A 14430-nucleotide genomic window follows, 5' to 3' on the forward strand; every position below is an offset into this window, starting at 1 on the left:
ATTCAAACCTATTGGACTGATCCAAACGGATCTGAGGAATGCTCCTGAAGGAATAACCTGGAGTGTGATCAGGGCAAGGGCTCAAGTCACCAAGCCCAGAAAAGAAGGCTCCAGAGGGACCTTAGAGCCCCTTCCAGCACCTAAATAGGATCTAAGTAAGCTAAAGAGGGACTTGGGACAAGGGGAGTGGCTTCCCACTGCCAGAGGATTAGATAGGATATAAGGAAGATACTTTTCCCTATGAGGCTGGTGAGGCCCTGGGATGGGATTTCTGGAGAGGCTGTGGCTGCCTGGAAGTGTTGCAGGCCAGGCTGGACAGGGCTTGGAGCAACCTGGAATAGTGGAAGGTGTCCCTGCCCATGGCAGGGGTTTGGAATTCAATGGTATTTGATGTCCCTTCCAACCAAAACAATTCCATGATTCTCTGGCCTCTTCTTATCCTCCTCCTTCCAACCCAACAGTGCAGAACCTACCCCTGACCCAGAACTCCCATCCCTCTTGTCCTACATCTCTCTTATCAGTTTGTTTCCCTTAGGAATATCCCACAAGGAATCACCAAAGCCACTCAATATCCCAGTTTACTGCAATTCTGTGTCCATCCCTACCTGGTGCAGACAGCCACTTTCTCTGGATCATGTATGTAGGGGCAGCTATCACCTCGATTGCACTTCCCAAAGCGGTTGTAGTACATACAGTATTCCTTCTTTTTCTTCTTCTGCTTGGCTTGACGGATGATGGCCAAGCTCCTCTGCACAGCACGGCTGAAGGAGAAAGAGGGACAAGGTCAGGGTAAAACCTCCAGCTCCAACACCACAATGACATGGAGAAGACATTTCAGCAACATCTGAAACCACGAAGGAGTTCATCTTTGGAGAGTGAAATATTTAGGAAGTTCAGGCTCATAAGCTCTTAAGTATTTTCAATTTTTGGCTGATTTTACCCCAAACCATTAAAAATCTGCAAGATAACACCAAAGTCAACAGTGAGATTCCTTCCCTTCCCCATGAAACTGATTCTCTCCTTGTATTTTATGAGCATGGAGAGGGCTTCCCACACTTTTGGGGAATATGGTGAGGAAGGAAACATCCTCTCCTTGTGCAGCACAGGATGCCAAGGCTGAATGACTTGGAGGGCTCACCAGCTGGGCCTGATGCTATTCATGGCCTTCAAATGGGCACCTGCTCATGAACCTCAAGGGACAAGGACTTACCTGATGGCCACAGGAACAAAAAAAGTACCAGCAAAGAGCAGAAAAGCTCATTTTTAATTGCCTGGTCCCACTAGAAGCTACTTAAGTTGCTCAGAAGATGCTTAGCACATGTTTTTCATGAGCTTCCAGCGGGAGAGGGAATTATCCACAGCTCTTGGGATGTGTGGGACCAGGTGGAAGAGGGGACATGTTGAGATCTGGGTGAGCACAAACCATGGGAGGCACATCACATCTCTCAGAGCAGTTACTATGGCAGTAGGGCACAGTCACCTCTGGTTTGGTAGGGATGCAGTGCATCGTTAATGAAAAATACAGGTTCAAGGAATTTATTTTCAGAGGTAATGCAAATTTTTAGCTCTGTAGTTGCTGGCTGTCTGCAGCTCCTGGATTAAAAGGAGGTGCAAGGCCAAGTGTAAGGTCCTGGATGTGTGGTGGGTAATCCCAAGCACAAATCCAGGCTGGGTGGAAAATGGATTAAGAGCAGCTCTGAGGAAAAGGACTCAGGGGAATTGGTGGATGAGAAGCTCCAAATGATCCAGCCATGGGAGTCCAGAATGTCCTGGGCTCATCCCACAGCGTGGGCAGCAGGACAGGGGGAATTTCTGCCCCACAGCCTCACTCAGGTGACACCCCACCTGCAGACCTGCCTCCAGCTCTGGGGTCCAATGTCAGAAGGATGTGGAGCTGCTGGAACAGATCCAGAGGAGGTCGCAGAGATGCCCTGAGGGCTGGAGCACCTCTGTTCTGAAGCCAGGTGGGGAGAGCTGGGAATGTCCAGCCTGGAGGAGGGAAGGCTCCAGGGAGACCTTGGGGCCCCTTCCAGTGCCTAAAGGGGCTCCAGGAGAGCTGGGGAGGGACTTGGGACTAGGGATGGAATGTCAGGAAAATGGGGAATGGTTTCCCCACTGCCAGAGGGCTGGGATAGATGAGATATTGGGAAGAAATTCTTTCTTGGGAGGGTGGAGAGGCTCTGACTGAGCTTACAACCACCTCGAAGTAGAAACTGTGGAAAAGCAACAGCCAGAGCTTCACCAAATCATCCTGCAGTTCAACAGCTGCTCCTGAAGCTCCCAACTCTCTCCTGAGCATAATTCCAAAGCTGGAGCAGATCATTCCTGCTTCCCATGAGTACAGACCTGGCAATGTATCGGCACGTTGAGGATCTGCTCAGGCTGGGTGTAAAGACTCCAGGACTGGGTGTGGAGTGCAATCTCAATGCTGGAGAGAGAAAAAAACATGGATCATTGCTTGGAATAGAGAAATTTTGCAGGAATTCACACAGCCCACAGTACCTTAGGTCCACAAAAATGATCAGAGGGATGGAGACCCTTTGCCATGAAGGAAAAGCTGGGAGATCTGGGGTTGTTCAGCCTGGAAAAGAAAAGGGTCCAGGAAGAACTTGGAGGCCCCCCCAGTGCATAAAGGGGCTCCAAGACAGCTGGAGAGGAACTTAGGACAAGGTCTGGAATGCCAGGAATAGGGGGAATGGCTTCCCACTGCCAGAAGGCAGGGAGAGATGGGATATTGGGAAGAAATTCTTCCCTGTGATAGTTGGGAAGCCCTGGCACGGAGACCACAGATGCCCCATCCCTAGAAGTGTCCAAGACCATGCTGGACAGGGTTTGGAGCAACCTGGGATAGTGGAAGATGTCCCTGCCCATTGCAGATGGGTGGAACTGGATGATCTTCAAGCTCCCTCTCAACCGAAAGCATTCCATGATTCCATGATCTTATTCAACCCAAAGTAAGGAGCTCCCAGAGAACCAATGGACGAAGATCCCCTTTAGGGACTTCCCACCTCTGGAGGTGCTCCTTGCCAGCCTCAAACACAGCAGGAATTTTCCCCCTCAGCACCCAAACATGCCAGAACACTTCTCTAAGCAAATCCCATGCTTCCACCATCAACCCAATGAATTTCCACGCTTGGCTTGGTCGCTCCCCACAGCCGCACAGGGAAGCTCAGTGCCTGCTCCCATCCATACACGCGTGGAATTAAATCATCCTTGACTGGTGCAGGGAAGAATGAATCAGAAAGAAAGGCTGGATTTCAGTTTTCCAGGTGGGATGAGAGCGGCTCAGTCACTCACCTGCCAGCCCGGGCGTGTTGGGAAGTTGAGCGAGTGGAATTTGATTGCGCAGCACCGCGAGCTGTCATTCGGCTGCCGGTGTCGGCAAAGCCCCATCTGTTCCCTCTGCACATCAAATTCCATCAACGGGGCATTTGAGTCACCACTGAGGTTTTTTTTTTTTCCCTGTTTTTTTTTTTTTAATTCCTTCTCATCCCAAGCTGTAGGAGCGTCTTTTTTAGTGCTACAATAAACACTTGTCAACTTTGGGATGCAACGAACACACCGCTGGAGAGTCTCTATTAAGAGCAAGGTTAATTTCCCAAATGATGTAGGGAGAAAGCCTCAAATTAAAATCCATTAGGATAGGGCTGGAGCATCCTTAGCCCTCTGGAATTCTGTATAATATATAAAGATAAATAAAGGGGCCAACAGCCTCCTGACAGTGGGTTGGAATTTTTATGTAGCAAAAATACATCAATTGTATAATTTTTGGGCTTTTTCCCCCCCAGTTTTCATCTTCTAGCAAGAAGTCATGCAATAACATGGCGTTCACTTCACATTTCAAGAATTAACTCGCATCCCAAAGGCAGTTTAATTATCCAAGAGCATGGTCCCATCCATGACAAAATCCAAACTAACAGAAACCCACCCAAATATTTCTCCAGGAGGAGCCAAGTCAAGAAAGCTCCGTAATTAAACATTTCACCATCCATTGGGATTTATGGAGAAAACTCAGCCTCTGTCATGAGGGTATGTTTGGAAGCTCATGCATTGTGGGAAAAAAAGTTTAAATAAAAGTAAAGGCTTTGTGTACATCCAAGTAACAAGAATGGGTTGCAGGAGAGGGGGTTGGATGTTCCCAATTTTTCAGGAGCTCCAAGGAGCCTAAATTTGTATTTTTAGGGTGGTTGTCAACTCAGAATTCCTAATTGATCACTACAAGAGATATGCATTAATAAGTATATTAATAAATAAATATTCATGGCATTGGAGGGTATATAATTGAAATTGGGATGAAACTGGAACATCAAAAGACACTGGAAAATGGGATAGGGGTCAATTTCCAAAATCAGGAGCTGAAATTTGCTGCAGTCTGGGCTAAATTACACAAAAAGCTGAAACAATGCCCCCAGGGCTTGACTTTGGGACTCTCATTTGGTCCAGACAAAACACTGGGCACATCCCAGTCCCAGATCTATCCCATTTTTCTCCTCAATCACTTCCCAGCCAGGGAGAACATCAGAACACAACAGAGCTGTGAGAGGAGAGCAACTCCCACATCCTTGGCACCGCCAAGTCCCTCACTACAGAAATTTAAAGAGGTGCCACGGCAAATTCCTCCCATGTGAATGCTCCAAGGCAGCAAGAATGGAATGGAGAGGGGGAGAAAAAGCAGGAAAATAAGAAAAGCTGCCACAGAGAGCATCAAGAACTGCGCGCTGAGGGCTTTTGAAGTGATTACACCCAGCACAGTGGTGTCAGCCGGGATATTTTCCACTCTGTGGAAGAGACAGGTGGATTTCTCTCCCCCTCTCCCGATGATTCAGTTGCTTGGAAGAGCATCATCCGTAAGGAAACCCACAGCCCGTGCAAACGGGGTTGTTTCTCTTAATGCATCATCCCAGCCCGACGCTGGCAGCTCCGGTGGCTCGCGGTGAGAAGTGATTGTTGTTCCCAATCCAGCCGGGAGACTCCGCGCGTCTCTCCGGAGGGAGCGGGAACTGTCATGTTCATTAAATGCATGATTACAGCTATGATTAATAGCGGGGGCTAGAGCCTAACTCCTTTTTTTTCCCCTGCTCCTAGGAAGGAATCCACAGCCAAGCAGTCCCGCGGTGTTTTCCGCAGCATTTGGCTCAACATTTGGAATTCCAGCTTTTGATGGAAAAGGGGGAAAAGGCACAATTTATCCTTGTCAAACAAAGGAATGCTTAAAACAAGCAGGTCGGATGCTGCACCCCTGCACCAACATCTGTAAGTTAATTAGGACCTTTTCATATCCTTAATTCTAAAACTCAGCTCAAGTAGCTCTGGGTCCATCTCTGGCATCCTGAGTGTTTTGGGTTTTTTTCACAACCTCAAAACACAGCTCACAGCTCAAGGTCCTTCTCTTCCAGGGAAAGGCTGGCAGAGATTTCCCTTGGCAGCCCAGGAACTGCACTCAGGAGCAACACTCCGTGCTTTCCAGCATTCCCACATGGATATCAGGATGTTCCCATCCAGTCCAACACTCCTGCTCAGCTCCCCATCACCCAAGGGCTTGGGATGCAACAAACACACCCTTTGAGTTAAAAATTCCTTTGAGTTAAAAACTGGTTGCAAATACTACAGTTAATTATCACCTACTGAATTACTTAGGATGGGCTTTATTGTTCCAAGGCACAGCTCAAAGATCAGGACCTCATCTCATGGAAAGGTCTGTTGGATTATCTTATCCAATAATTTACTTTTTTTTAAATGGTGGAAAAGCTGTGGAAAAATGATTTAACCAAATAAAACAAAAAAGGGATAAATCCAGAAAAGGGAGAAATCCAGAGCTGGGGTGAGTCAGGACCAAGGGATGATGGGCAGGAGAGTGAGAACACTGTTAGAATGATGAGTATTGAATATCAAGCCCATTGCTTCCGATCTACTCCCACAATCCCAAATCAAGGATAATCTGTGGAAATCTTACCCATGGAGGGAAACGATCAGTAGAAAACTGAAATAGGCAGGAAAAGAGGAAGAAACTCAGAATTGGGGTGTGGTAGGGCTAAGGGATGGACAAGAGGGTGAGAACACTGATAGAATGATGAGTGTTGAGTATCAAGCCTGTTGCTTGCCATGTACTCCCACCATCCCAAGTCAAAGGTATTTTATGGAAATCTTACACAAAGAGGGAACCAACCAGGGGTTTGCCCAGGTAATGGCAGGCAGGTGATCAGTTCCCCTGGCCAGCATTCCAATTTGGGGATGACCACAACAGGGTCATCCCAACTTCCTATTATTTTTTGCTCACCAATCCCATGGTTTTGGAATTGTTCAGTCCCTTACCCACTTTGAACTCATTCCTTAGGCTCACTAAATTCAATCCCTTGGGTCTGGGATTCCTCAATCTCTTACCCCTTTTGAGCTCAATTCCAAGGCCCCTTGAATCTCAGTGCCTTGTCTTTGGGATTACACAATTCCTAATATCCTTTGAGATCAATCCCTCGGCCCCTTCTGAGCTCAATTCCATGGTTTTGGGACTGCTCAATCCTTTTATCCCTCAGGTGTCAGTATCACCACACTACCTCTCCTCAGCCTTTTCCCACACAACCTGGAAAAGGCTTCCTTAAACCACACCAGCTCCTTTAACAGTTCCCATTATCATCCCACCTCTCCCACCGCAGCCTCCTTTGAAAAGAGCCGAGCGATTCATTTTTCCAAGTCTCTCCTTGGCTTTATTGCTGAACTGAAAGTTTTGAGTCTGCACTCGGGGAAATTTATTTCTTTAATTATTATTCATTTAAGTGAGTTCTGCAGATTCTGAGGATCAGCACTCGCAGCTGCTGGGGGTCATTTATTTCTCTCACTGGACAGCGCAAGTCCTCATTCCGGAGAAGACAATGGAAAAAGAAGGGATGAGCTGCTGCTAAACAAGCAGAGATTTTCCCATTTTCCTGCCCAACTGTCCCCACATCCCATGAATGACCCAGAGTCAGGTGGTCACAAGGGCTTTATTAACAAAGCAGCTCCAAGTAATGAATCATCTTCAATTAATGCAACAGCCCCGGGTTGGATGTTGTACAAGCAGATGTGGCCCAGGAGCAGGATCTGGTCCCTGCAATTCCAGAGTTCGGGAATTGAGCTCATAAAGCAAAAGGGATTGAGCAATCCCAAAGCCAAGGCATTGAGATTGAAGGGGTCAAAGGATTGAGTTCCAGAGGGATAAAAGGATTGAAGAATCCCAAAACCATAGATTTGAGTGAAAAGGTGAAAGGGATTGGACAATCCCAAAACCCAGGGATAGAGCTCAAAAGGGCCCAAGGGATTGAGCTCAAAGAGGCTGAGGGATTGAACAATCATGAAATCAAGGGATTGAGATCAAAGGGGCCAGGAGATCCCACAGTCCCAAATAGATTGGGCACTGAGATTGAGGGGGTTACAGATCTGATCTAAAAAAGGGTAAGGGACTGAGGAATCCCAAAAACAAGGGACTGAGTTTTGAAGCAGTAAGAGATTGACTCGTCAATCCCCAAAATACTTGGGACTGCAGTCCAAAGGGGTAAGAGATTTAGTCATCCCCAAAAGCAGAGATTGAGCTAAAAAGTGGTAAGGAAAGGAGGAATCCCAAAAACCAGGGATTGAGTTTAAAGAAATTGAGGGACTGAGCTCTAAGACACTGAACAATTCCACAAACAAGGGATTGAGACTGAAGGGGCCAAGCAATCCCTCAATCCCAAAGGGAAGGCATTGAGACTGAAGGTGCAAAGGAAAGGGGTAAGAGATTGAAGAATCCCAAACCCATGGAATTGAGATTGAATGGACTGAGATTCAAAGGATTCACCAACCCCAAAGAAAAAGCCTTGAGATTGAAGGGGCCATAAAACTGAGCTCAAAAGGGGCCAAGCAACCCCAAAGTGAAAAAACTGATCTGAAAAGAGGAAAGAATTGAGAAATCCCAAAGACAAAGGACTGAGTAATAAAGGGGTCATAGGACTGAGATCAAAAGGGCCTGAGGGACCCCACAATCCCAAAGAAAAAGCACTGAGACTGATGGAGCCAGGGAACTGAGGTCAGAAGAGGTAAGGGATTGAGCAATCTCAAAGCCAAGGGAATGACTTCCAAATGGGCCAAGGGATTTAATTCAAGATGGGTAAGGGACGGAGCAATCCCAAAACCAAGAGATTGAGATTGTGGTGTCCAAGAGATTAAGCAATCCCACAACAAGGGACTGATCCTGAAGAAGCCAAGGAATTGAGCTCAAAAAGAGGCAAGAGACTGAGCAATCGCAAACCCAAGGAATTCACCTCAAAGGGAGTGAGCACAGAGGGATCCCAGCACCAGCAACACCAAAACCAGAGGAAACCTCAGGAAAGCAACATTCTGAACTTCCCTGCTCTCACACCTCACTGCACTGGGCTGGTCTTTTCTCCACCGAATTCTTCCTTATCCCTCTAGTATGATCCCAACACATCCAAGGTGTGTTGAAGACAGAAGACAGGAAAGTAGGTCATGATGGACAAACAAGAAGCCTGGGACGTTGCCACGGACATGAGGAAAACACAAAGTGAGGCACACTGGAGAAAATCCTCCCTAATTCCCCTTTAAATTAAAAGCAGGGGCAGAAGATGGGTGGTGGAAACATTCCAGTCCTGAATCCCTCCTTTCCTTCTGTAAAAAAGAGTGGCTTAGAGGAAGGAGCATCACTCCTGCAGGTGCTGGGCCAGCAACAGTGCTGAGCATTTTATCATCCTTGAAAAAGTGGGAAGTGCATTTCCATGACATTCAGCACTTCTAAAATCAGTTGGTAAACAGGGAGGCCAGACAGCACTTTCTTCCTGCACCGTGGAGATCTTTGAGTATGGAATTCTCCCCAAATCATGTTCACGAGCATCTGACACCTATCCCCAGCCTGATGCAGTGGAGGAGGGAGTCCAGAGATTCTCTGAGGGCTGGAGCCAGGCTGGGAAAGCTGGGAATGTCCAGCTTGCAGCAGAGAAGGCTCCAGGGAAACCTTAGAGTCCCTTACAGTGCCTGAAGGGGCTCCAGGAGAACAGGAGAGGAACTTTGGACAAGGCATGGAAGGACAGGACATAGGGAATGGTTTCTCACTGCCAGAGAGAAGAATTAGATGGGATATTGAGAAGAAATCCTTCCCTGTGAGGGTGGTGAGGCCCTGGCACAGGTTGTCCAGAGAAGCTGTGGCTGTCTCATCCCTGAAAGTGTCCAAGACCAGGATGGGTGGGGCTTGGATCAACCTGGGATAGTGGAAGGTGTCCCTGCCCATGGCAGGGGTTTGAAATGAGACTGTCTTTAATCTCCTTTCCAACCCAAACCATTCCATGATTCTAGGAACTTCCATCTCTCCAGCTGATCATCTTTGCAGCAGAGGGGAAACTGAGGCAGGAGGGGATGTTACACAGCAGAATGGAGACAGGAAGTACATCTGCATGCAGGGAAAGTCCCTCCCAGCTCTGGAAGGCTGAACTCAACCATATTTGAATTAATAATTTGCTTTTCTAGGATCAGAGCCATCGTCACAATGTGTGGATGCCTCAGCTCAGGAGGACTTAAAACACCTCTTAAACCTCCACCTTTGAGAGCTCAGCAATTCTGGGTATCTCCAAGGCTCTGGAATCTACAGTCATGGAGACAATTCAAAAAACCCAATAAATAAAATCACATAGCTCAAGGGACCGGCTGTCACCTCTGGAGTCCCTAAAGCCACCAGCCTTTCTCCAACCAAGAGCTAAAACCTCAGCATGAGGAAATCATGCAGGTGAGGATTTGCCCATGGAAAAACTGCGTGGATACTTGGAAAACCCTGCTGGAGTCAGCCCCAGCTCACGGAGTGCAATTCCTCTCTTGGCAGCAGCGGCTCATGCCGAGATTGGGGTCAGGGCTGGTTTCCGGACAATGTCAAACCTTAATTTGCTTTCTGCTGCTTTCAATCTTGTATTTCCCCTTCTGTATTTCTTTGTGAAACTCTACATTGCCCAGGACCTTTTGCTTCTCTCTCTGATTTCATGGAAATTCCTCAAGAGTCTGGAAAACGCCTTAGCAGCTGGAGAAGGAAATGAAGGAAAGGTTCCTTGTGAGCGGAGAAACCCAATTATTCCGCTTGTTTAATTAATTGCCACATAGCAAATGCTTTCCACACCATTCCACTGCTGATTTTCCAAGACTTCTGCAAAGTGACAAAATACATGGGTGCTGAAATACCAGTTATCCCAAGAGGAAAGAGCCTTTCCATGTCTGATTCTGCATCTTTGTCTTGCACAGGGATGAGCAGAGAGTGTTTAAACTCTGGGTTTTCTTGTCCAGCCTTGCCCAAGCAATGAATTATGCCACATCCAAGGTCCCTATCCAGCTGGGAAGGCAAAAAAAAAAAAAAGTCTTTTTATTTATATATTTTATTTGCAGTTTTCTGGAGAAAAGTGTGGAAGGTGCAGAAATCCTTTGAGAGCAGAGCCATGCGTGGGATGAGAGCAAAGTTCTCAGCAGCTGCACGGGCCCTGGTTATGCTGTGATTGTTCCAGGGATGTTTTTAACGTTCAAAACACCTCCGAAATTCTTTCCTGGGATTGCAGTGACACTTTCCTTATCCCCAAGCCGTGTGCCCTCCTCGTCTCTCCAGCACTAACAAAGCCAATTCCAGAAGAGCCATGGAAAACTGTTCTTCCCACTACCCTGGTAGCCTCAGGATTGTTCCCAATACAGCACAGGGATGCAGGAAGTGCATCCCCAGGACCAAATCTTAACTTGTCACCAGCATCTATCAATAAATCATTTGGGAATGCTACAATGGTGTGGATGGATCAGTCCCAGCACCTGGCATTATGTAGAGATAAAACCCCAACACTATAAATCCAGGGAAAGAGCAGAATTATAAACCACTGGAAGTAAACTCCAAGCTATTAAACTGTCAGGAGCATTTCCTGTCTATCCACTATTCCAAACACATGGTGCCTGGCACTGAAAGGGAAAGGAAAAGCCATTTTTTTCCATCTTTTAAATAAACTTTGTCAAGTGTTGAAAACACAGAGCGTTGAGCAAACGTTCACAGCCGATGAGAACACACAAATCTTCCGCCCTGCCAGGCCCAGTTATCCTAAGGCAAGAGGAATCTGTGGAATCTATCCCTGGGAAGAAGGATGAATTATGGGGAAAGATGAAAGATGACATGAAAATACTGATCCACAGCAGTTCCTCGGATTTTGTGGCAGGGGGAAAGAGGCAACAGCAAAATAAGGAATATCTTCAAAATAATAATTAGATGGGATTGTATTTTATAGGGAATAATCCTGGAAGGGGTTCTTTGCTCCCAAAGTGGGACTAATTAAACCCAATTCTCTTAATGAGACCTCATCAGAAGACACAGTTTCAGTGAGAAAGAAAAGAATGGGGGGATCCCATCTCCTCCATGCCTTGTCACCTCAAATCCCTTCAGGACCACACCAAACCCCCTCCCCCCCCCCCCCCAGCAATTCCAAGTCTTGAATCTGCAGAAATTCTCCCATCATACCTTTGGCTTAATCCCTCTTCCAGAAATTTGCCTCTAAATTGGTGTTTCTCTGCTTGGTCCCAATCCAGTGATGGATATTCATGGACAGGATGAATCCATCATCCTTTGCTGAGTTGCCCAAATGAGACTTTGCTATTTCCAGACAAATTTGGAGACTTCCATGCAGTTGGCTAAATTTAAAAGATTCACCTTGCTGGAAGGCAGGACCTTTTCCACCCATGTCCTCCACAAAAAGAAGTTCATGAAACCTATTCTTTAAAAAAATCATTAAAATAATGGAGATTTAAAAACCAAATGAGTCCAGCATTTCATTGTCCTTGTCCTTGGAAAGCTGTCCCACCAGTTTAAGACTCCTCTCTTTTCTTGGCAGCTCCAGATCTTCGACTTTTCCAGTCCTTCCAGCCATTACTTCTCCCCAGGACTCTTCCCAGTGGTCCAACTGTTCTGAAATCTGTTCCCTGCTCCATCCAACAACATCCCTGGTCACGTTCTGGGGTTTCACCCCTTTTCTTCCATTCCTGCAGGATATCTTCTGCCTTTGGTGACATCTTCAATGCCCAGAGATGGTGCTTAAGGCAGAATCACCCTCAAGCTGTTTTTGTGCAGCTGATTATCCTGATCCAGACACATTGGAAAATCCCAGTATCAGTAGCAAAGCTCTTGGAAAAAATCCAGAATTTTTTCTACAAACCCCTGAGCTGTTTTACGACTGCTTTTTCTGAGTGTCCAAACTCTGATCCTCCTCAGAGGCAGCACCAAAGCCAAGGATTTACCAGGCAGCACCCCAGATTCCAAAAGAATCCATTATAGATGTTCTTCTGAGTATGCCGTCCCTATTTGAGGAGTCAGCCACAAGAAGACTGCAGGAGAGTCAGCCATCAAAAATCTGTCCTGAGAAGAGCTGAGTTGTATAAACACCCAAAAAACATTCCCAAACTCCTGCTGAGCCTCCCTTTGTTGCTCCCAGAACAGAAGTTACCTGGAAGCAACATTCCATCATCTCCACATCCCTCATCCTCATCTCTGCCATCATCAAAAGGCAGCTCCACTTCCCATCCCAGTACAAAGCTCCTTCCCTCCATAATCCTGCTCTTCGTGGGTTTAAAACCACCCAGGATGCCCCAGAAATCACACAGGAATTGCAGTGCCCGTGGTTTCGAAGGCTGCATCTCTTCTCTTCATGCGCTCTTCCAACGTATTTTGGCATTCAAGGCCAGGTTGGATGGGGCTGGGAGCAAACTGGTCTGGTGGGAAGTGTACCAGGGGGATGGAATTGGATGACCTTGAAGGTCCCTTCCAATCCAAACCACCCCTCATTGTCTGATTTCCAGCATCATCCATAAAAATCCTCATCTCTGCTCCACTCCTCCTTCCACTCAGGAAAATCAGCACAAAGCCACTGGTTTTGCCTTCCCCATCTTAACTTTCTCTGAAAATTCTAAATAAACCAGTTAGGGAGCAAAAATATTTGAGACCAAAAATAAATTTTAAAAATACCTTAAACACAGTTAAAATCTGCTCTTTTTAAGAGCCACACTTGAGGCATCAAACACAGGAAGAGAGCTGAAACACAAATTTAATCAAAGCTGCGATGTAAAGCCGGGAATTCATCAAAATGGGGGCAGAATGATCTTCCCAAAATTTTAGGTCAATATTGAATGTAATTTGATGAGCATTTCAAGCACATTCAACTTTGTGGCGCTGTTTGAAGTCATCCAAGCCTTTGTCCGTTAAACCAAGTTTAATGGAACATCTCTGCAAGCTTGAATTAAGTCTGACTTAAGAAAAGCTTTAATTCTCCTACACCTTTACTTTCTCCAACATTATTTCTCCTTCGGAGCTACTGTAAAGCACTTGGCACCATGGGATGTCCACCACCTTCACATCTGGAATTCTACGAGGCCAGAGGATGAGTAGCAATGCCACAGGCTGGGAATAAACAGCTGAAAACTGAACTCAATGGATTTTGGACACGAAATGGGACAAATTCCTGCTCACCTGCTCTGATGGGAGTTTTGGTGCCCAAGTCCCTGGCCCGGATAGGGCTGCTGGAAGTTTTGGAGAGTTTGTTGGCTGACACCCGGTACATGACCCCACCGATGCAGCAGAAGCCTTTGTTCCTCCAGCGCTGTTGGACGAGCTGGGATTTGCCACCTTGGAGTGAGGGTCGGATTTGGTTTAACAATGGGGATCTGCAGGAAAAATAAAGTCAAAGTCAGCCCATATTTGGGAAAATGTCACAAGGAGGTGCTGCTTCATGAGCAAACCATGGGATCAGAGACTCATGGAACGGTTTGGGTTCAAAGGGACCTTCAAGACCATCTCATTCCAACCCCATTGCCATGGGGAGGGACAGCTCCCACTAGAATGGAGGAGATGTATGGAAGAACCAGGGATGTTCTTGCTGTTGACAGAGGAAAAGCTCTGATTCTTCATGACTGACCCTAAAAAAATTACCTTCAGGGACTCTACCTCAACTTCTCCCACCCTTGCTTGCACCTCCAGCCCCAGCAAACAAGGAAATGTGGATGCAACCCCATGAGAGAATCAGCAAGGTGGGACCTTCACTGAGCTTAGCCAAGTTTTATGGAGCTCTACAAGCTCTGACATCCCTGGAAGTGCTTCAAAACCTGGTGGGATAGGACTCTGAGCAACCTAATGCAGTGGGTGGCATCCCTGTCCGTGGATTTGGAACTAGACGGTCTTTAAGGTCCCTTCCAACTCAAAACATTCCACGAGTCTGTATTTTTGGTATTGTTATCCCTATTATGAATCAGATACTAGAACTCTGATATTTTTATTCTGCCCCCAAATCTGGCTCTTGGAAGGATTTTCCTCAATCCCTGCATGGGACAAGTCACCCAAGAGCATTTCCATCCCCCACTTGTTACCTGGAGCTGACACTGGACCTCAGCAGGGTCCAGTGGGTGAGGCTGGGTACC

At 46.8% G+C, this 14430-nt stretch overlaps 1 protein-coding gene across 1 annotated transcript in view; it reads right to left on the minus strand.

The window, feature by feature from the left end:
* ZC3H3 (zinc finger CCCH-type containing 3) overlaps positions 1-14430 on the minus strand; it is a 131283-nt gene that overhangs the window by 29883 nt on the left and 86970 nt on the right. The window contains exons 5-7 of the mRNA XM_062492250.1: positions 13487-13680; positions 2347-2428; positions 606-761 (exon numbers count right to left, since the gene is read on the minus strand). Of these exons, the coding sequence (XP_062348234.1) occupies positions 606-761; positions 2347-2428; positions 13487-13680 (432 nt within the window). The remainder of the gene's footprint in view (positions 1-605; positions 762-2346; positions 2429-13486; positions 13681-14430) is intronic.

The sequence above is a fragment of the Cinclus cinclus genome, chromosome 1 (genome assembly GCF_963662255.1).
Source record: "Cinclus cinclus chromosome 1, bCinCin1.1, whole genome shotgun sequence".
Taxonomy (NCBI): domain Eukaryota; kingdom Metazoa; phylum Chordata; class Aves; order Passeriformes; family Cinclidae; genus Cinclus; species Cinclus cinclus.